Source organism: Vespa velutina, chromosome 21 (assembly GCF_912470025.1).
Source record: "Vespa velutina chromosome 21, iVesVel2.1, whole genome shotgun sequence".
Taxonomy (NCBI): Eukaryota; Metazoa; Arthropoda; class Insecta; order Hymenoptera; family Vespidae; genus Vespa; species Vespa velutina.
This window is the reverse complement of record NC_062208.1, coordinates 3,030,626-3,055,384: the sequence shown is the minus strand read 5'-3', so window position 1 is coordinate 3,055,384 and position 24,759 is coordinate 3,030,626. Positions and strand designations below refer to the sequence as shown.

The following is a 24,759-nucleotide window of genomic DNA, read 5'->3' as shown; positions in this document are numbered from 1 at the left end:
TCTCTTACTCTTACTCTTCTCTCATTTTTTCTTTCTTTCATACACACACACACACACACACACACATAATCATACAAAATGAGATTTAATTATAGAACAAACGATGAGAAAAAGGAACTAATGCATTTCCATTTTAAACGTAGAAATTATTCTTTCCATTATAGTATTTATTTTTTAAAAATAGTCTTTGTTAATAATTAAATGTAATTTGTTATTGTATTTATGTATTATCCAATAATTATTTTTCTATTTATAATTATTTACTATAATCAAAATTGATCTTATTAATTTGTTTAGAATCTTTAACATGGTAAATAATGGTGATCGATAGATTGATTTTTCTTTTTCCATTTTCTTTTGTGAATGTTTCCAAATCGTGAGTGAAAAAAAATATTGAGATTTTGAATCTTTCTTTTTCTTTCTTTCTTTTTTGTTTGCCCACAAATTTTCCATTAGAATTTCATAAGATCATTTTTCCGGTAAATGCACATAAGTTGGAGATTTACGATCTGAAGTAACGTGTTCTCCATCGTTTTATGGAAATTGTTCCTTGGCCTTAAGTGAATTCTACGAAGAAATATCGTCTAACGTTAGTGTAAGTTTGCAGGTAAACGCGAACACGTGCTGCACTCCTTCTTCATCGTGTTAAATCGTTTCTCTAATGGCGCACTTTCCGGAGCATCGTGATAACCCATTTATGTCATAGGTATATCGCCATAAATGTTAGTCGCTTTGCTTAGAATTGCTAATTGCTAAGCTATTCGTATAGATATATATCTAGAGTTTCTCTTCTTTTCTCTTGTTGAAGTCTTAACTAATTGAAACGTCAAGACAACTGAGATATGATAGTTCGATTGGTCAATGGATAATTTCTTACTAATATTAGAAACTTATTTTCGAATCTATATAAAAATTTCTAATATAATAATTCATTGAAAGTTGGATAAATGTAATAAGATTTTGTAAATGATAAATGATGATTTTATTTTTAATTGCTTTTTAATTTTTTCTTTTCTTTCTTTTTTTTTTTTTTTTCCCCCTTTCTTTTGCGAAGTTCTAAACAAATTTCCAAGTATTTAATTATTAATATATGGATCTCTAATAACGATCCCCGATAATAGCTCAGTTCTATAGAAATTTATTTATAATTTTTCTAATTCATATGAAACTTTTAATATTAGAATTCGATGAATTGGCATCGTAGAAAATAACAATTTAATATAACGATTTAAAGCATTCACTTTCAAAGTTCTAAACAGGTTTCGAACGATCTAATTTCTATTTCGATCTAATCTAATACAAAATGATTTCTAGATTTTGATTCGCATTCGTGATCCTTCGAACGATTAATCCCATATTCATGTTGAACTAGTTTAACTATCCCGAAAGGGCCAAGGAGGGCTTTGCAATCCTAGACAAGTTAATGTATATTGCGATTACAGTTAGAAAGTTAGTTTGAAATGTTCGTGCAAGTTTCGTTGGTACGACTCGGCACCTAAGTCGTACATAAATCTTTACATAAGGCTAACCTTTTAATAGATTTTCGTTCAAATTTTATTCTTCCTTTAAAGAATATTATTTCTCGCGTAAAAATTATTTTGACGATTTATTTTCATTTTTTCGAATTAACGTAAATAAACTAATTGATTCCGATCGAGTATCGAGGATCGGCCTATATAATAAAATTTTATTTCAAGTATTAAAAAACTTTATTATATATGTATATCTATACAAATTTGCATTTCTATTAAGGATATTGTTTTTTCCCCCTTTTTTCCATTTTCTTTTTTTTTTTTCTTCTCGTAAAAATTTTACAAAAATATCCTTATAAGAAAAATATTAAAATTATCTTTCTTCGAAAATGATCGAAGATATTACGGGGAAAGATAAAAATATTTTAATTTTTCTTTCTATCTTTGTTCATATACGAAACGGTCGTTTCTCTATTAGTGTCTGACCGTTTCTCTTATCAAGTTGACGATAGTTAGCAGGTGTCTGCGACTTCCAAGAAGTTTAACTCGAACCGTTCATCCAACCTGTAAAACACGACGAATCGTTCACGTTCACATCGTTTTCTACCGTACCGTATACTTTCATTTCGTTTTGGTGTTCTTCGGGAGATCAGCTAAATCCGTAGCCATAAATAGGATGTTTCTGTTATACGATAAAGAATAAATATTCTAGGTGCGTTCGACCTTATGTTCCGACAGGTATATACTTTTAGGTATGCTCTTACGTCAGAGATGAGTTTCATTTTTAAAAATGATTTCTGTTTGTTCTCATCCTAAGATGTAATAAATATTCGATAATAAATGAATTACTGTTATTATACTTATTAAAATTATTACTATTTGTCAATAGATTTTTTTTTTTTTTTTTTTTTCTTTTTTCTTTTTTTTGGAGAATTTTATAAAAGAGAATTTTTGTATTAGCCGATCGATGATTCCAAGTTTGACAGAAAACAGCTGTAATATGTAATATTTATTTATAATATTAATAAAACATTATTACTGCCAGGGATGAAATCTTTTTCTAGATAAATATTCAACTATGTTATATCTGTCAAATTTATAACGTAACAGCTGTTATTCAAAATAAATATCAGCTGTTTTCTGTCAAATTGTTCTTACAAATACTATTATTAACGAATATGTCACGTGTTTGTTATCGGCAAGATTCTTTTTATTTTTACATACACACACACACACACACACACACACACACATATATATATATATATATATTGCAAATTTCTTTTTCAAAAAAAGAAAAAAGAAAAAATGTCTTCGTAGAATGCCTCACCTCGAACTAACACATACATATAACGTATAACGAAGAAAGAGGCGGGTAGCGATAATGTCCGATGATAAAGGAAATATCTCGGTTGAGTTCCGGCACACAGTGGCGTCAGTTCGAAACGAGTAACTTATATGCACGAGGAGAGAACATCGATGACGTACGACGGATATGGAAATGCCAGAGTTTCACCCATGGCAGGCAGACATCTCGTCGATACAAGTTCGATACCGATGTTCGAGACCGAGCCACCACGTATTTACCTGTGTATCGTGATCACGATTACGATTATCGCCCTACGTCTAACGACTTAGGGCGTGTTCGGCCTTGATAAGAATCGCTTCATGGAATGCAACTTGGTTTTTTTATTTATTTATTTATTTATTTTTTTTTTCCTTTTTCAACATTGCCCGAAGGATTACGACGTTTGAATTTTTTGTATTTCTTGAAAATTTTCGATGGATATTCTTTTTGGGCTTTTGTTCTCTTATCTTTCTTCTGTTTTTTTTTCTTTTCTTTTCTTTTCTTTTCTTTTCTTTTTTGCCTTCATCTTTTGTTTCCATTTTTTATCGATAGAATTTTAAATAATCCGATAGGATTGTTCCTTAATTTATTTTATTTTTTTATATCAGAGATTTTAATTATAATATTTCACGATCAAGGATGTACGAATAGTATTCATAATATTTATTAACAATTTAAATATTTTTTATCCAATGAATAATATAATAATAGGGAATACAATATATTGTTCAATTTAATATTTCCATGAAAACAATTGTCGCGTAAAAAGATCGTATAGAAAAAAAGAAATCTCCAAATAGAAATGAGCATTTTTTCTTTTTTCTTTCTTTTATTTTTATTTATTTATTTTTTTTTTTTTTGAGAGCAATAATTTCTAAACAATTTATTAAGACTTTAGATGTCACTTAACAGTAACATTCAAACCCGTTAGAAACCAATTATCTATTTACCTTGTTTTATGACGTCGAAACACATCGAGCAGACTAGGACAATAGCGGCTTCTTCTTTAAATGCGGGTGATCCGTTAGAGCCATGTCGGGGGAGGGCGGGAAGGAGAGAGAGAGAGAGAGAGAGAGAGAGAGAGAGAGGAGAGGAGAGGGGGATTACCATCGACATAGAAATCGACATAGCTGTTATCCGGAATTAAAGTCACATGCGATTCGGTTCGATCAGTCGTTGCGAAGACGAGACATCGTCCTCACAGTTAGTCCTCGCCGTGGGCGAACTGGTCTGGGCAGGGCAAGCTATAGGGTAGGGCGCTGAGCTGGGCAGGGCTAAACGCGTTCCTTACTTACTTACTTGCTTGCTTGCTTGGTTGCCTCCTTGGTTGCTTACTTACTTGCTTGCTTGCTTACTTGCTTGCTTACTTGCTTGGTTACCTGTTTGCCTGCTAACTCTCGACTACCTATCTACCTACCTGTGCTAGCTATTATTGATTCAAACGTGTCTTTGTTTTACATTCTTCAATTTAAACACCTCATTGTTACGTCATGATGTTCTCAGGAATTTTCGAAATCGTCTCGTCCATGAAGATCAAATTTTTTTTCTTTTTTTTTTCTTTTTTTTTTTTTTTTTTTTTTTTTTTTTTTTTTTTAATCTTCTTTCTTTTCTCAGGGAAAGGAGGTGATAGAGATATAAATAAGTAAACATTTGTGAAATTGTTTAAATCCGGTAGATTAGTTTTTGATTCATTTTGACTAATGAGAAAAGCGATAAAATTCCTAATATATATTAATTAACAGGCATAAGGAAAACAGAGGGGGCAGCATTCTTCGTCAACTCACGTATCTCGATTAGGTTTAAGATGAAATAGATATCGATCTTGATAAAAACGTGATATCACCCTAAAAACAACGGGACACCTACGTGAAAATGAAACATTATAAAATTCCAAATATAGTATGGGATGGGTTAGATGAACGTAAAAAAGTTTTTACACAATTAGAGACAATTAAGGTTCGTCGATTGATGAGACCATGTCTTCTCTGTTTGGTTTCGAGTCCTTTGTAACTTATACCCCACGTGTCTTCCATCATCATCATCATCATTATTATTATTATTATTATTATTATGATTATGATTATGATTATGATTATTATTCTTTTCGGTTTTTTATTATTATTTTTTTTTTCTTACCTCATGCTCTCTCCCACGTATCATTACAACGGCCCCCATACCTAACCATTTATGGATCGATCGTCATACATTCGAGAGGCTCCTTTCTTTTTATTATGGTTGTATTATTCTTTGATATCCAAGACACATAGAATCGTCTGTGAATAAATGATTCTATGAAGTTTCTTTTTCTTTTTTTTTTGTTTTGTTTTGTTTTGTTTGATCTTAGAACACAAGAAATCATTCTTTGATATCATTCGTTGACGCATAATAACGTGTTGATTATTTATGTGTGTGTGTGCGCATATATATATATATATATATATATATATATATATATGTATATAGGTTAAATGGAAATTAGTTCATTCCTGGATTCCAGGAATACGCATAATCATTATCCCCTCTTCCCTCGTTACATTCGATAACCGCATCGAAACCGAGATTCCTTCGGGAGGTTTGTGTGAAGTTAGAGGTTCGGTTAGTAAGTCCGGGAGAATATCAAGTCGAGGACCCGTTATGCGACTGCTCGCAAGAATGCCACCGTACCGGACACACCACCCCACCCTCCCTTCTTCAATCTCCCCCTTTCTCCCTTTCACCCCTCTTTTCATTCCTTTTCGAGACTCCCTCTGAGTAAGTTAAATCTCTCGGTATATATATATATATATATTATAATACACGTACCTGGGATAAATTCGATGAAATTAATTAATCGTCACTATATCGAATACAATTATTATTTAATAAAAAATCTAAAATTCTGTAGTATTTTTTTCTTTCTTTCTTTCTTTCTTTCTTTCTTTCTTTTTTTTTTTCTTTTTTTTTTTTGTAAGAGTAATACTGATCAAAATGACGTACTATTAGAAACGTTGATTTATAATTTCGTCTAATTTTGAATTTGTTGTTTACGTTGTTTAATTCAGAATATTGAGTTGGAGTAATCAATGAATTCGAGACATTTGTTCATTAATTTATTTAACCATTCATCCATTCATTTCGTTCCTTCGTTCATTCATTTATTTTTTCTTTTCTACTTTCTCTCTCTCTCTCTCTCTCTTTCTCTCTCATTTTCCCTATTCTATCCTTTCTCCCACTCTCACTTCGGTACGACCTCGTTCGCACGTTCGATCGTCGAAAAATAACGAGGTTGTTTAAAGCGTCGTTCTTACTTTATTAAAAAATATTTCTGGGTTTAAGGAGCACACCCTTTTCTCAAGACTTGACAATATTAATAAAATAATTAATGTATATCATTAATCAAAATTATCGATAGCAATCAACGAATTAATTCGTTTTAAAGGAATTTTTTTATAAGAAATTTCTCTTTGCAAAGTTTTCTCACTTGGTGAACTTTTTTTTTTCTCAATTGTTTGCATGACGATGATGATGATGACGACAATGATGATGATGATGATGATGATGATGATGATGACGACGATTGGTAATGATTCAAGACAATACTTTCCTGTGTCTCATGACTTCTATGTACCAGGGGCTTCCTTCCGTGTCGTCGTCTTCGTTTTAAACAATGCGTAACGGTTAACAACGCGAGATACATGTCGTTTATCCTCATTCGTTCTGCATTAAAAGAGGATAAAAAAAAAAAAAAAAGGATATAAGAAATGTGTAAGAAAAATTTGATTGTGCTCGTGAACAAACGGCCAGAATATTTTTCTTTCCTTTTTCTTTTTTCCTTTTTCTTTCTTTCTTTCTTTCTTTTTTTTTTCTTTTTTTCTTTTTCTTTTTCTTTTTTTTCTTCTTTCTTTTTAATCGCTTACTCACGCCAATCTGTACAGTATTTTAATCTATACGTTAAAAGAAAATAGAGAATATATGAAACGCATAGGAAATTTGAATCTCGTCATTTATAAGCAATCAGAATTATTGTCCAATTTATTAAATTCATTCTAATTGGATTTAATAGATATATAATATCATATAGTAGAACTTTGGTGGACATGTAAATAGTTGGAATATTTTTGCTAATTCATTAATTTTTCTCAAAAAAAAAAAAAAGAACAAAAAAAAAAAAGAGAGAGAGAGAGAGAGAGAGAGAGGAAACGAATAATAATCGAGGGAGAAAAAAAATTGAAAATTATTCACCTAAAAAATTTCCCAACAACTTAGATAAATAGATAAATAAATAAATAAGGATAATCGATAATCGTGGAAAAGATTTGTCGCCTTTTCATAAAAATTCCAATCGATGTTTACTTTAGGATGAAGTTATGGGATAAAATAAGGAATAAGTTATTATAAAGAGGATTAAGTACTAACGGATACGCACTTTCTCTCGAACTTTCTACGCGGCGGGCGGCGGTAGTATGATCAGGGGACCAAGGAGAAGAGGCGTCGCGACGCATCCCGTCGGGGTATATACTCTCGCACGACATTCTATTTTCTATTCGCATCTAATTCCGGCAGGCGAGAGAAGAACGGTGTGCGTCGCGGCGCGTCGCCGAGTTCGCGGCACTCGGAAGACTCTCGACGACTCGACTTGTCCAGGATCTATAGATAGATGTCTTTCTTCGGTCCCTCCTCACACCTCTCTACTTCCCTCCTCATCCTCCTCCTCATCTCTTTTTTTCATTCTCTCTCTCTCTCTCTCTCTCTCTCTTTCTCTTTCTCTTTCTCTCTAACTTTACTATGAATCTATTTATCTATCCACGCTCTCTCTTCTTAGCTTCGAGCCCAACCTTTCTAATTGCACGCGTCTCTTTACCGAGTCTACCGATCTATCCTTACGAATCATCTCTAAAACTCGTCTATCTTTAATTATTTTCTATTATATTCGTTCGACGTACTGGGATCACATTGATTTAGAGATAACGATGGATCTACATTGATCTATAGATTTGTTATCATTGATTTTTTTTCCTGTTCTTTTCTTTTCTTTTTTTTTGTTTCTTTTTTTTTTTTTGTTTTTGTTTTCTCGACGATCACTTTTTTTCATTTAAGACGCGTTTGTTTTTTTGCGTCTAAAGTATTTCAAATGATCTGTTTTGCTCTACGAAAAGTACCGTGTGAGAAATTGATCTATTATTAAATCATCTTCGTTGATCCAATCCTCATAGAGCGTAGCGGTTTTAATTTAAGATATAATCGGTGATTACTGATCGAACTTTCTTCGGTCTGATTTAATTATTATTGATGTTTTTTTTTTTTTTTTATATATATATATATATAATCTTGACGATATTATTTTATTTTAATATTTATGGATTCGATAATACCAGTAGTACTTTAATTAAATCACATTTATTAGAGGCGATTAGTATTTCTGATGTTCAATTTTTCACTTTCCTCGTTAGCAAATATTTATGATTATTCCTTCTTAAGATTTTAATCTCGGAATATGTAATAATTTCTCTCTCTCTCTCTCTCTCTCTCTTTCTCTTTCATTTTCTTTTCTTTTCTCTTTCCGGTCCTCTACGGTAGGACTTGGAAGTCGGCGAAATGGCTGGCTGCTGTCAGCTTTGATCTTCACGCCGTTAAAATACTGTCGCAAGCCTTTATGTGACATTTTCAAGGATTATATCTTAAGTTGCAAAGTATCCTGAGTGTGTGTGTATACCCCTACTAAAATTTATTCGCAATATCCATGTGGCGTTGTACGCCTTACTGTCCTTGCTTTCTCACGATTTGCTTTGTTCCTGTCATTAGCATCTTCGTAATTTTCAATTGCCGCTTGGATTATGTATCCTCAGACCATATTTGATCGTTAAACCTTCACAATTAAATTTCTCCGTATTTAACAATTCATTTTCTTTATAATTTAATATATTATACAATTTTTATTACTAATAATTATATCTTGCGTATATCTTGAATATAATTATACTTTTGCATAATAATTACAACATAATCTCTTTCTCTCTCTCTCTCTCTCTATATATATATATATATATATAATAATAATAGTAATAATAGTAACAATATTAATGAATAAATTTTTTATTTAATTTATTTACGAAATAATTGATAAATTTTGAAGATGTCCGACGATTAAGAGATCGAACGATTCGTTCAGTTAGATCTGTTTAAGATAGGATTAGAGACAGTTGAGATAGATTGATCGATTGATCGATTGATCGAAATTCGCAAGGACGCAAAGTTCCTTCGAGAGAGTCGACAGCTTCGAAGGCAAACGTTCTCCTGGCACTCAGTTTAACCTCCACCTTCGAGACATACCGTTAGGTATGCCAGCGTTTCGAAATCCTTCTCGATGATCTCGTGGCTATGCATCGGCACGAGCCACGTTTGCTTCTTCTGCTTCTTCTTCTTCTTCTTCGTCTTCTTCTTCTTCGTCTTTCTTCGTTTCCTGAATTCTTTTCAAGTGCCCTCAAAGGACGGAAATCGAACGTGGGAAAGACGAAGGTTCTTTTCTTTTTTAACATTTTCGATATTTTACTAGTTTTTAATTTTTTAATCATCTATAATTTCCTATAAGTCATAGAACATTATATTTATTTTTTTCTTTTTTTCTTTTTTTTTTTTTTTTAACATTATTATATAGACTGAAAGTCTCGGTGTATAATTTTCGTTACTTACGAAACGAAGATTGTATTAGAAGGCGAATTTTTATTTCAGAGATCCCCGTGAGATATTTCAAATGAGATAACGGATTCGATTACAACATCTTAAGATTTTAATTTTTAGATACGAAACGAATTAGACTTTGGAACGATTTTTAAATTTCATTCGAACTTTTAAGAGATATCTCGAAGGAGATGAAAAGAAGAACAATGAAAACAAAAAAGGAAATGGCAAGAAAATTATTAGATCGTAGAAAATTATTATCTCATTCGAATGTCCTTGAAAGAAATTGAAATAATATTTCGTAATATTTTAATTCAATAAACTAAGCGAAATCATATGGGTAGAAAATTTTTTAGATGGTATTATAAACGTTAGGGAATATAATGGAGCGGACGTTCTTGCGGCTATTACCATTTCCGGTTCACAATACCAGGAAATGCAGAAATCATTTCGAAAGTCTACGTCGCAAGCTCGTTTACGTATAATTGTCGGGACTTATTTGATAATGTTTTCTTGCAAGGAAAAAGAAAACAAAAAAAGACAGAGAAAAAAAACAATAAAAAGATGAGAAGATAGAGACAAAATAAAACAAAACAAAACAAAAAAAAAAGAGAAAAGAAAAAAGAGCACAACTATCGTCAATCGTGCGAGCGATCTTCGTTCGATTAAGATTACGTAAACCTGCCGAGAAAGTCTCGATCGTAATAGCGAGATTATTATTCTCGCTTCGTTTCAACTTGGATCTCTTTCGTGCACAGCTACTTATATACATATATATATATATATATATATATATATATATATATATATATATAAATATATATATGTATGTATGTATGTATGTATGCATGCATGCATGCATGTATGTAGTTTCGTACTCGTTATTATCGAACCGTCCTACTTTCGCTGTTTCTACTTGAAAACTAAAACAGTCGTATTGAAAAATTTATCTTCAAATATACATAATGCATTGAAATTGCCGTGGAACATGTCGAAACGGAAGATATTATAATTTTCTTCGAGAGATTTATTTTTAACAAGTATAATTTTCAATTTCTTATATTGAACATTCTCCTTTCATTGTTTTTTTAAGGTCAAAACATTTCGACCTACCCAAGTATAATCTTTTATCGTAAAGCGTCGTTGTTTACACTAAGTAAAGTACATACACACACTCACGTACAAATACACACACACACACACACATATATATATATATATATATATATATATATATATATACACGTTCACAAGGTATGACTAACACTGGAGAGAGAAAGAGAAAGAAATGAGTCACCTTGCTCAGTCTTCATGAATGGACTTATAAAGACACAGAATGATTTCGTGAGGATATGAAGAAAACGTTCATGATTCTGAGGATGATTATTATCGGATTAATTGCGTTCATAAAGCTTCCTCTCTTTTTAGGAACTGCGATGATGATGATGATGATGATGAAGTTTCATAAATTGAATCGGTTTCATTTTTCTAAGAATAAGTTAGATAATTGGTAGATACAGTTGTTCTTTTTTTTTCCCCTCATAAATTTACTGGTCCAATCAGCTGATGGTTTTTTTCCTTTTCTTTTTTTTTTTTTCTCAATGAACAATTATACAATAATTAAATATAATTTATTGTTAATTGAATGATATCGAATCAGCTGTTTTATTTTACAATATATCAACGAACGTGTTAGATAATTTATTTTTAATGTGAAAATAATACATCGATCATTATTATCATTTATGTTATTGATCATTTAGTACGTATTATCATTTTGTCAGATATTTTCTTTTGGCTTGGTACACGAATAGACAGAGACGGAAAGTGATTGAGAGAGAGAGAGAGAGAGAGAGAGAGAGAGAGAGAGAGAGAGAGAGAGAGAGAGAGAGAGAGAAAGAGAAAAAGACTATCAATCATTGGATAATAGTGAACACCTTGCAAACTCTCTATAAATAAAATCGGTTAATGATCGTGGAACGCGTTTTGCGCTGGTAAATTGATCTTAAAAAGCAAGGTATCTCTTTGCAGTTAGCTACGTAGGAAGTTAGCAGGTGCTGAATCGATCTCTGTACCTTCGTGTCCTGTACTCTTCGGTCCGGAACCAAATGTGACGTAATGCAGACTCGATAATCGCGCCCACAAACTCGACGAGCGTAGTCGTTTCTCGATCAGGTCGCCTCAAGTTTTGCACCGGTTTTGGTCCCGTCTATATAAATTATAAAATCAGTTGGTATATGTATGTAATTTCAGTTAGATTTGAGGCTCATGTATATTTAACGATGAATATCATTTATTTTAAAACGCGATGCTGATAAGAAATTCTAATCGATCGTACAAGCCATAATATTTTTTTTTTATTATTATTATTATTCTTTTTTCTCCTTTCACGACATTTATTTCGTATAACTGGACGAATTTTATTTATTTATTTCTCTTTTTTTTTTTTTTTTTTTTTTTTTTTTTTTTTTTTTTTTTTTTTTTTTTAATAAATACGTCGATAATAGGTACATAATTTTAAGATCATTTTTAGACTAGTCACGTAGTTTCTCTATCTTATATAAATATTATTTTTATATATATATATATATTCTTATAACTTTATACAATATTTATTAGGACATTTAAATAGAACTCTAGCCGACGTAATTATTTATTAATTATTTAAAAAAAGGGGGGGGGGGAATACACTCGATGAAGAACACAATTTTTTGTCTAGTAATTTTTATAGTTAAAAGAGAAGGAGAAGGAAATGATTTCTTTTTTTTTTTTTTTTTTTTATATTCATACCAATCGATTTTGTAAAGCATGAAATCGATTCCGTGGGTCGTTTTCAGAGGACACGACACCCACGCTACAGTTACGAGTGCCGATTCATGATTACCATATGCGGGGATACCATATGCGCGGATAAAGCGAACGTGAGCGCTCGCGTTCACTCGGGTACCGATCCTCGATCGTCGAGACTTCCTTCACAGTCTCGTGTCCACGCGTCTCACGAACGGTCGTTTGCTAACAGCTTTGCTTCGTATTGTCTCTTCTACTCTTTCGAGATTGCCATTTGATTGATCGATTGATCGATCGATCGATCGATCGACGATTGGTACGATTTTATTCTTCTATTTCTATTTCTTTCTTTTTCTTCTTCATTTTTCTTTCTTTCTTTCTTTCTTTTTTTTTCTTTTTTTTTTTTTTTTTTTTTTTTTCAGCTTTTTTTCTCCTCGTTCAATTCGACGAAAATTATTTTGTGCCGTTCTTCTGATTTGGGGTTTTTTTTTTTTTTTTTTTTCCCTTTTAATTCTCACCTTTGTCCGATATTCTACACTCTTTTCTTTTTCGTCGGATGAGAAATTATCGATCGCTCGTAGAAACTAGGGTGAGGTCCGTCCTTCGCCCTCTCGTTTCGCCCCTCTCTCCCCAAATTATTCTTGCAGGTGACCTCGATTTTTTAAAACCAATTTTACATATCATAGAACTTTATGATCTTCGTTTGATATCATTCGACCTAAAATAGATCTACGTTGCAGTCGCGTATCTTTAAATAGAGAACGTACGATTCGTCATCGATATTTAAATGAAATTAAAATTTATTAATAAAATAAAACGATATTGTAGACGGTGTCTTTCGATCGAACGAACGAACATAATCGAACGAGAAAGAAAGAGAGAGAGAGAGAGAGAGAGAGAGAGAGAGAGGGAGAGGAGGGAGAATAAAAATCGTGATTAAACGTGGTCGTCAAAATCGAACAATCTTCGAGTAAAATAATCATCAATGTGTAGTGTTCGGACAAAGAAAAGATTCAGTGTATTCGAAATAAATATGCAAGTGTATGAAGTGTGACAAAAGAAAAAAACAAAAAGAAAAGAATTGAAAAGAAAAGAAAAGAAAAGAAAAATAAAACTAATTAATGGTGAACTAGAAAGTGTTAAAGATGCGCATTTAAAAGCGTGTCGAAAGGACAGTTTGAAATATCTCCTAGGGAATAAGCAAGAGGAAAAAGAAGAAAAACAAACAAGTAAACCAACGAACAAACAAACAAACAAACAAACAAACAAACGGACAAACAAAAATAGGAGATAATAAAAGTCGGTGAAAGATCAAAGGAAGACAAAAGATGTCGACTCAAGCTTACTACAAGGAGAGGTTGGGCTTCGACCCAGCTGACACCGTCGCCGAGCATCACCGTGAGCAGAGGTCACAGCATGGCTACGAGGAGAGTCTCTCCAAGTTCAAAGGTCAGAACGGAAACGGATACTCAACGTCGTTGTATACGGTTTGCGAGAAGAAACGTGCTTCAGAAGAGATAGAAATGATGGGGGATGAGCAAGAGGAGGATCAAGATGAGGAGGAGGAAGAGAAAGAGAATGGGGTGGTAGAGGTGGACAATGATGATGATGATGACGAGGAGGGAGAGGAGGAGGAGGAGGAGGAGGTGGTGGTGGTGAACGTACTCGAGGAACAACGATCCAGCAGCACCCAAGCTGCATTCTGGGGCTGCTGGGCGATGTTCATCGAGGCGCATGGTAGGTGGCCGAGATTCTTGAGCATGTGATGCTGGACATTTTCGATGAAAGCTCGTAACTCACTTCCCCAACTCCTTCTAATAATATTTTTTTTTTTTTTTTTTTTTTTTTTTTTTTTTTTTTACACCATCTCGTTTTTCTTTTACTTTTTTTTTCCTTTTCGTTTTCTTTTTTTTTTCTTTTTTTTTTTTTTTTTTTTTTTTCCTTGTTTCCTCATTAACATTTTTAAGTCATTCCCTGCTATACTCTATCCTCCTATATTCCTATCGTTAATAAGTCTCATTTTATTTTCTTCAGTTCAAATCCATATAACCAATTCGCTGATAATTAATATCATGTTTCGTTTCGTTTCATTTCAAATCATTGTTCAGATCTGTTTTTGATTTCGCTTAATTAATCGTTATAGATATATTGTTTTAGTTTCATTTGTTGAGTTTCAATTATGTGCGTGCGTGGGTGCGTGTGAATAATATATTGTTTCAATTAACGATTAACACAATTTTCAATCGATATAAGAAATGTTATCGATCATTCATTCTCGTATACGTTTAACTTCGAAGCACACACAGGACATACATTTGTCAAGTTTTATTTATTTCTTTTTTTTTTTTTTTTTTTTTTAACACGCACTCCTACCCCGTCCAACTAATCGTAACTTTGCACGAGATTTTTTTTTTTTTTTTATTTTTCTATTTTCTTCTTCAGATAACTCAAATATTTTTACTCTACGTATCCCTATGACGCGTAAAAATCAAATGGGAAGGAATTCTTTAACGTACACGTAATCATTGCGATTTCAATGAGTATTCGTCAGAGAAATTCCATATATGTACATCCTTACACGGTCATTATCATTTAGTAGAAATGATCGTAAATCTATAAATAGTATCATTTAGGTGATCATCATTTTTCTAGAAACTTTTTTTTTTTTCTATTCTTTTTTTTTTCTTTCCTTCTTTTTCCTTCCTTTTTATTCATTATCATACTGTTACCTGAATTCGAGCTTCCACGAAGATTTATCCAGCATTTATTAGGATTTTCGAACGATAGCTTGACCAGAGATCGAACGATCGATCACCCACGCGAGTATTTCTTCCCCCTCCTCCCCTCCTCTTCTCCCTCGATCCTCAAACCTCGTCATCCTTTTTTCCTTTCCCCGTCTCATTACCACTGGAACGCAGATACGTAACGTGAGATACTTAGATCTATGAGCTTATTACAAAGTAGCTTATATAATTGCGATTGTGATCGTTTTCATTGAGAGATACGTTACGTTAACTAATTTACATAATTATTTAATTAATTAATTTATTTTCTTTTTTTCTGGGGAGGGGAGATAAGAATGGATAGGTTGTTGTTATTATTATTATTATTATTATTATTATTATTATTATTATTATTATTATTAATTTTATTTTCTCTTTTGTCAATGCGATTCTGATAATGACAATAGTTTTTTTTCCTGGTCAAGCTGTCGATTGCTCAAGCTCTCGTCCTCCGTCCTCCTCTATAATCTCGATACTTTCCAATCGATATCAAGCAGACAATATATAATAATTTAACTTGTAGATTTATTCGAAAAAGAAATTATTTAATCTTTTGATCGAGGTTATTTGCTGTATCTGGAAAGTATCGGGCTATTTAAATTTAAGGACTCTCCTCATCTTGAAAATCTGTTTTGTTCTTTACTTTCTTTCTTTTTTTTTTTTTTTCTTCTTCTTCTTAATGATTTATTAACAATTTTACAGCTTTGGGAAAGACAAAAGAAAAGTAATATTTGATCGATCACGTTCGACATTTTCGAATTGATAGATCTGTCCCTTGACCCTAAGTTGAATGTCAACGGAGTAAATGGGTTCGTTTAATTTCAACGAGAGAGAAAGAAAATGAGAGAGAGAAAGATCGAGAAAAAGGGTGAGAGTGAGAGAGAAAGAGAGGGAGGGAGGGCCAGTATGGTAGGGAAAAGGGTTTGCCAAAAGTATTCGGAATAGGATGCCGTAGTACGATACATCGAAAGGCCAAAGTCAGGATGCAATACTTTCGATCTTGATTGGGATCGAAGCCAACATTCCTCCTTTGCTAGACTACTTGACGTATCTCGACGATGTGATAATAATAAATATACGGTTAATTACATGTGTCGAGGATAGAGAGTAAAAGAGAGGGAGAGAGAGAGAGAGAGAGAGAGAGAGAGAGAGAGAGAGAGAGTGTGAATCTTTGATTTGTTTATTAATGATTTGCATAGAAGAATAAAAAAAAAGCAAATAAATTATCAATTTCGTTTGATAGATAAATAGATAGATAGATATTGTAGAAAGGTTTATAATTATCGAGATGAAAAGATAGATAAGTAAATAGATAGATAAATGGAAAGAAATATGATAGCAATTGAAAACTATTAGTGCCTTCGAAGAATCGAAAGATTACGTTGCGAAAGAGCAAAGTGGAATAAACCGTAATTTTATTATCATACTATTAACGATCATCAAGGCACAATATTTCGTACGATGATCCTTACTACTTGACATTGTTAGTGATAAGTCGTCGTCGTGTTTAGAATGAGACAAGAATAGATGACAGCAATGTTCTTGATGAATGAAGTTCATAGGTCGTTGAATAAAATGGGTTAGCCTCTCAGTTAAAGACTATTTCTCTTTCTAATTGTCTTTACTTTTTAAACAATTAATCTGGAAAAATTGTATTAACATTTTATTAACTCTTTCTTACTCGTTTCTTACTAATTCAAATCCCAATATATTACATTTTAATGAGTGAATGATGATTTTTGAAACGATTATAACAGATAGAAAGAAATTTTTAATAGATTATATTATAACATATAGATTAGGACTTTTAGGTATTTTATTGATATTGAATTGATTAAAACACAAAGAAAATTTTCGAGACAAGAAAATACGTACGATAAAGATCCATCAACTTTATCAACATTGTCTTTTACTAATTAAACTCTTACATACATATATAAATATATATTATATTTCAAAGTAAATAATAATATTCGTTTTGGGATGATTGGAATCTGAAGAAAATGTTTCCCCCCTTTTATTTTTTTTTTTTTTTTTTTTTTTTTAAATAATATCTTATGCGTTTGATTAGATTCCAAATAAATATGAATAAGAAGTAGAGTGTCAGTGAACGCTAAAACGTCATCGAGTCGGTCAATCGAGATAAAACGTACAGCCTGTGAAGTATAATAAGAGAGGCGAGAAGGAAACATGCCAATTAAGAAGAAACCATCGGTAAAGTCATTGACATAGCATAGCAGTCGAGATATATCGCCAAGTGCGATGGCCACTTGAAATATTTCCAAGCGTCTTGTGGGTGAAGCGCTTTTAAATTTGAAAGTACCGCTATCTGTGCTCGCTCTCTCTCTCTCTCTCTCTCTCTCTTTCTTTTCGAGCTTGAATATATTCGTGTTGCATTAGATAAAGAGAGTGAGAAAGAAAGAAAGAGAGAAACTCGCGAAGTATGTTTGAGGACGGCACTCAAGATGGTTTAATTTTATGACCGACGATAATGTACTTCGAAGTGCATTTTATGTTGCACGCACATATATGTGTGTCCACCTAATATGGTCATAGTTTCTTTTTTCTTCTTCTTCCTCTTTTTCTTTTCCTTTTTTTTTTTTTTTTCTCAAATCAGATAGAAACAATTTCGATAGATAGCATATATATATATATATATATATATATATATATAACATTATTGTAACATATATATAGATAACGTATATATTTTTTTTTATGAAGAATAATTAATTACTTAATGATCGTTTTTGAAAAATGGATGCACAGAATGGCAAAGAATATCGATAAACTCGAATTAATTGAACAGCGATTATTTGTTCAGCTGATCGATTATATGTATACGTATATATGTGCATACATATATGGCACACCCAGTAATCAAGGAAATATCTATGTAAGAGCAGTAAATTTGACTTTCGTAATGATACATTCTTCATTTTCTTTGCTCTATCCTTTGTCGCAACACCAAACCATATTAGGATACTTCGTTGGTGTCTTTAAACGTTTATTCGCATCACGGGCTCGATCATTTCTTAACTCTTGATCTCGATCAATCAATACTTAATATATAATTATATTATCAATTACAAATATTTTAATTATTTAAAAGCAGACAAAAATTTTCATCCTCTTCCTTATTCAAAATTAAAATCAAATTAAAATTGATATTTATTAATTATAAGTTTCACTTTGTGCATATATATATATATATATATATATATTTTTTTTTTTTTTTTATTTTTTGTTTTTACATAAAATAATAAATTGGTTTATAAAGGATTAAAAAGAAATTCATTCTCTTCGAAACTAAATTTAGACTAAAAGTCTCAGCTGCATAGTCATTTCTACATAAAGAAAAACTATGACGGACGAATGACGGAATCGTTGAAATTAACAAAGGAAGAAGAAATACTTCGTGGCAATGTTTAAGTGTCTAACGAATACCTAAGAAAGTTGTTCACTTAATGGCTAATGACAAAAGCACTCAACTAACGTTTCTCTCTTTCTCTCTCGCTCTCTCTTTCTTTTTCTGTCTGAGATTTTTTTCGAAAGAATTTAAAATCACGTAAGATGTCAAACGTTTTCTTTATCCGTACAATCAGAATTTATTTAGTCATTTTAATATTCAATACCATTCAATATTATATTCTTCTACCCACACATACGTGCATACATTAAATATTAATTTTCGAAAGATGAAAAAAAAAAAAATACATATGGAATATAACAGGAACAAATATTCTTGAAGAATATTCATATATTTCTTTCTTTGAAAAGTACATTAACGAATTTTAATAAACTTATTCGACTTTGATAGATTTGTAAAAGATCGTAAAACTTAATTTTAACGATACTTACATGTATATATTTTTTTCCTCTTTTTCTCTTTTTTTTTTATCTCTCTTTCTCTCTCTCTCTCTCTCTCTCTCTTTTTTTTACTACAAATTCATTCGAAGATACATTAGACGTAGTTTATTTATCGAGAAAACAGATTGAGACATTGAGAAGATTCTTTATTTACTTTCCTCTATTAAAGAGAGAGAAAGAGAGAGAAAGAGAGAGAGAGAGAGAGAAAGAGAGAAATACGCATGTCTTCTTAATGGTAAAGTTTAAATGGAAGTTTGGTATATTCAGTCGAATGTTGTTTCTATTTTTTTTTCCTTTTTTTTTGTTGTTGATTCGATTAGACCTTAGTAGTTTATGAATCAGACATTCGGCGTATATACGTACGTGCGTTTATGTTTATAAACATTGGCTATGATCTTGACGATACCTCCCAACAAGAGATGTTCACCTTCTTTCACATTTAGTTCGTTTTTAGACATCAAGACTTCAAGACGTCTTCTCTTTCTCGAGGCATTTGAAAAATATTATATATAATCTAATAAAGGTATAAAAATAATTAGACAATAGAAATTTATTTCGTTTCATTTATACAAAAGAAAAAAAAAAAAGAAAGAAACATTATTCGTTGGAGAGTATAAGATATATTTTTTAATATAAAATTCATTCTTCTTTATTTCTAAGCTATCAGATAAATAAATCTCAGAATGATTGTCAAATGATCCATAATAACCTAATAGCTCTTTGTCGGGTCACATTATCGTGTTACGTTATGTGAAATGAAATTTATCCCTTGAGATACGTCCATTTTTTTTTCCCTTCTCTTTCGTGGGTCCTATTGTTATTAATAAAAATAAACTTCTATGGTCAATTGTTGAATAAAATTGTCATTTAAGAATAAAAGATATAAATAACGTGGTTAACTATCGTAATAACAGAGCTTCTTTGTTTTACGAATGATCATGCTTAAGAAGAAATTTCAGAGTTAAAAGGGGCATACTTATCAATAATAGTACTTTAAGTACTGAAGGAAGTATCTGACGGGAGATGAAAATAACATACGTATATTTCTTAAAAAGGATTTAATAAGAGAATGAACAAATTTAGCATGCACTTTTCGTCGTCTTGCATTTCTTCATTTTTATTTTTTTCTTTCTTTCTTTCTTTTTTCCCGCCTCTTTTTATTAATATTTTTTAGAAAAGGGGAACACAGAATTTTTCGAATAAATATTAACGGTAGAGATAAGATAAAATAGTCAGTGTGTTGTTTATCTTTGACGTAATAATATCTTCTAACGATGAGTCATACTTTGAGCTTGAACAGAGTAATGACAACAAAAGATTAAAAAGTTGTCGACTCGAAGGATGACACCGAAAGTATTAATGAATGATATATGTTTTTCTTTTCTCATAACATATCTTATTTTTGTGTGTATATATAAAAAAGTTGTTTTGTTTTGTTCTTTTCTTTTTTTTTTTTTTTTTTGGAATTAACACATGTATATCCTCCCTTTCTCCTTTTTTTTTTACAGACGAAAGAGACGCCATACAAAAGAAGACCTTTACGAAATGGGTGAACAAACACTTGAAAAAGGTAATATACAAAGTTCATAAATTCGTTTAAAAATTATCGATCGACGAATCTCGACGTGTTTTTATTATTTTTTTTTTTATTTCTTTTTTTTTGTTCTCCTAAAAAGAAGAAGATTATACTCATTGTTGAACTGTCGAACCTTTCAAAATAATTTCGACAAGCTATCATAAAACTTTCATTGCAATGACTCGACGAAATGTTTATAGTTTTTGAATTATATCATCGTGATACTGAAGTATATCTTTAAGATAGCAGCTCATATATTTTTTGTTTTTGTTCTTTTTTTTGTTTTTTTTTTTTTTTTTTTTTTTTTTTAACAAGATACTTAACAATTAAATGATACATCTGTTTTATCTAAAAGTATGTACAGACAATGGTTTATTTTTGATAATGTAAGATTATCACTAATATGTCATTAATCTAACACAAAGTATAAATCTTTTACTCTTTGATTTTGCACCGTACTTCAGTCGATATTTTGTAAAAAGAAAAAAAAAAAGTTATATTCCTCGTTCCGTTAACGGCATTTTATTGTTATATGTAGATAACGAGGAACGTGCGTGGATAACGTTTATCGATCGATTCTCTATTTTCATTTATTAAAGCGATTTGATCTATATTTTTACATTTCTTCTTTGATAAGTCGAATCGTTATGGATCTAAAAAATTGTGGTCTAAATAATATCTAAATAATATAGGTATATGTTAAAAAAAAAGAAAAAAGAAATATATATATGTGTGAAATAAATATTTTATTATTGATATATGTCTCAATATATCGATCTGTCAATGTTACATTGATTATATTAGTAATTAGATTCGATCTATATTAAATTTTTAATGTTTATTTTACACTTTTATTTTAATACCTATAGATTAATATTAATGAAATTTTTTTTATCACTTTTCGTTATTTATTTCATTTCTACATACATGCATACATACATATATATATATATGTGTGTGTGTGTGTGTTTGTGTGCATGTATGTGTGTAAATTTAAAGTTATACATCAAAATATCGGATAACATATTATCTTGTACGAGTATAACGACGATGACATCATTAACAATAATTATAAAGAGACAGAGAGACAAAGACAACTGATCTCGAAAGTGACAATGGTATTATATGTCCACTTATGTTGTGTATATATATATATATATTTTTTTTTTTTTTTTAACACAAGCCATTAAATTTCACGAAACGTTGACCAACCATTATATATACTTTTCGTGCGTGAAAAGGGACTAATTGATTTTTGCATCTTCCATTTGGGTAGTATTTAAAGGGGCAGAAGTTTAAAGAGAATTTATAGCTTGTAATATTTAGGCGGCAGCTTTGTTTAAATGACGACCTTCTGACGTCATCCTATTTCTTGCGGTAACAGAATGAAAGAAAATCAAGATGCGACACGCTATCCGATTGAGAACAATACTGAGAGACTCGATACTTATTATTTCGTCTCTTTCTTTTCGTTTCGTGCTCTTCTTTCCTTACGTATTTAACGCACGATTCTTATCTTTCTCGTCTTTCGATGTTTATATATATATTTTATTTTTATTCCATAATTTTTATTACAAAAATTTTTCACATTTAATGATCGTCATTCTAACGAATGACGATGATGATGATATTGATGATTACTATTCGGTCAAATAATATACATATATATATTTGTGTATTAAAAAATTGAACGATTTAGAATAATATTAGAAAATATTTAGCAAAGTGTTAGAATTGCAAAGGATAAATAAACTGATATTGTTTCAAAAGATTCGTTTTTATCATGATAGACAAAGCCAAGTGAATCACTATACTTATAGTATGTGACAGTAGTGTATCTTGATAAATCCCGATGAGAACATAGTGATTCTTTTTCGACTGAAATAAGGCTTCTCTGATGTAAGGTAAAAAGAATAGAGAAAAAAAAAGAAGAAAAAAGAGGAAGGGTTGTGTCTTGTATAGAGAAAGAAAGAGAGAGAGAGAGAGAGAGAGAGAGAGATAGAACGGTATCATCGAAGAGGGGGATATTTTCGAAGGAGTGGAATTTTTCGAAAGAACGCCTTTGATTTTTTTCTCTTTCTTCTTCTTCTTTTTTTTTTGTTTTGTTTTCTTTTTTTTTTTTTTGTTCTTCTCTTCGATTTTTGTCTTTTTTACGTACGACTGAAGCGGAACGAGGTCGCGTTCCTTCGCACGACGCTCCTGCTTTATAACTCGATACGTGCGGTTGGTAGTATATATACGTGATGTGAATTCTCACACGCAAAAGAGAGACAGAGAGAAAAGAGAGAGAGAGAGAAAGAGAGAGAGAGAGAGAGAGATACTTGAGGTTGGTCGAGCTCTATTCCAACGTAAAGCAAGATGCGCATCGTTTCCAGTTTCTATCACTCTTTGCGAATCGTTTTTTCCTCCCTAAATGGTATATACATCTTTTTCTCTCTCTGTCTCTCTCTCTCTCTCTCTCTCTCTCTCTCTCTCTCTCTCTCTCTCTCTCTCTCTCTCTCTCTCTTTGTTTCTCTGTTTCTTTCATTTTGCATGAAAGAAAAAAAGATATGTTATTAATAATCGTGAAAGAACGAAAAAGAAAAAGAAATTATTTTTCATTGTTTTGATATAAATCGAGATAATTAAAAGGAACATTTTGAGAGAAACTTAAGAAAAAAAGAGGGTGGAAGAACTTGTTTAGAAAAGAAAAAATTTTCCAAACAGAAAAAAAATCATATATGTCAATCGTAAAGTTTGTCAACGTGGATCGATTCGATTACACGATATATTCACGAGCAATTGGAATCATTGATTAAATGAAGTCCTTCTCTTCCGTCTCAATGTCGTCCGTCGTTGACCTCCTCCTCCTCCTCCCCCTCCCCGCTCCCTCTCTTCTGCCCTCCTATTCTCTGTATGTATACGAGACGGGAGAATTTTATACGAATTGAAACGAACAGGACAGAACTCGAGGAGAATAAAATCAATGCGATAACAATGTGACGAAATTAAACCACAGTAAACTGCGGTTTTCCTTTTTTTTTTTTTTTTTTTTGCGCGCGAAATGAATAAAAGAAAAAATAAAGGAAAGAAAGAACGAGCATTAATTCGAACGTTTTTTGCATCTTCGACGAAGTCAATGAAAAGATCTATGACGATCGATTTAATCTCCTTCGTTGTATATTTTTTCGAGTAAAAAAGAAAAGAAAAAAAACAAAAATAAAAAACAAAAAAAAAAAAAGAGCTCATAATGAGAGGAAATCGTTGAAGATAAAGGACGACGAAGAGAAGTCGAAGGAAGTGTTTATGTTAGTTTAAATCTTAGATCTCTTCGAAGTAATGAGTTTTATTATCGTAGGAAAATAAATGACTCATCAATAACAACAGCAACAACAACAGCAACAACACAGCAACAGCATAAGTAACAATGTTTTATTCGAACCAAAGCTAAAGTATGCGCTCGTATAATATGGAAGGGAAAAAAGGGAAGGCGAATCACAACCGTATACGGTCTCGAAATTGTCTCGTTAACGTATAATCCTCTCGAGTTAACGTCCCTCGTATTCTATCTATCTCTCTTTCTTCCTTTATTTCTTTCTATCTTTCTAATCTCATTGTCCATTCTTTTATATGTAAGTACATCGATATATCGGGGGCTTTTTAACTTCGTTCAAGTTAATATCGAAAATCGTCCCTTTAATTTCGTGAGAAAGTATGTTTTAAATCGTTGACGTTCGTGGGATCCCTCCTCCACTTTCTTTCCTACTGATATTTATTTATTTATTTATTTATTTATTTATTTATTTATTTATTTATTTATTTATTTATTTATTTATTTATTTATTCAGAGCATTTCTTTTTTGCCATGTAGTTCCTGGAAAATATTTTCTTCTATTCTAATTCAGTTGGAGTATCTTGAATGGTTTAAAGATGCGGAATAAATATCAGTTTTATCCATCTATGGATGGATAGATTGGTTGGATAGATGGGTGGGTTGTTGAATTCATGAATGACAATTAATAGTTCTAAGTATTCTACTCGTTTTTTTTATTTCTTTCTTTCTTTGTCTAATCGTTGACTGTCTTAATCGTATTAAATATATGTATCGCATTAGATAATCGTTTTAGATATGTGTATATATATATATATACTTTTATTTATTTCATATTATTTATCTCGTGATTATATAAAACTTAATATTCCTGCTCTCTTCGTTCTCAAGTTCTTTATCTTTTTTTTTGTTGTTTCATTTTCGTCCTTGGCATTATGGATTGCATAATTCGTAGC

The 24,759-nt window shown here is 31.4% G+C and overlaps 1 protein-coding gene across 46 annotated transcripts in view; it reads left to right on the top strand.

The window, feature by feature from the left end:
* The window catches only part of LOC124956286 (microtubule-actin cross-linking factor 1), a 116,736-nt gene that overhangs the window by 23,319 nt on the left and 68,658 nt on the right, over positions 1-24,759 (top strand). For 12 of the 46 annotated variants that reach the window (XM_047511871.1, XM_047511861.1, XM_047511852.1 and 9 more), the window contains exons 1-2: positions 13,739-14,001; positions 20,426-20,487. In XM_047511871.1, the coding sequence (XP_047367827.1) occupies positions 13,788-14,001; positions 20,426-20,487 (276 nt within the window). In that variant the 5' untranslated portion in view covers positions 13,739-13,787. Of the gene's footprint in view, positions 1-12,431; positions 12,581-13,092; positions 13,714-13,736; positions 14,002-19,360; positions 19,441-20,425; positions 20,488-24,759 lie in introns of those variants that run through there. The other 34 variants (XM_047511874.1, XM_047511879.1, XM_047511868.1 and 31 more) reach the window with 13 other exon arrangements.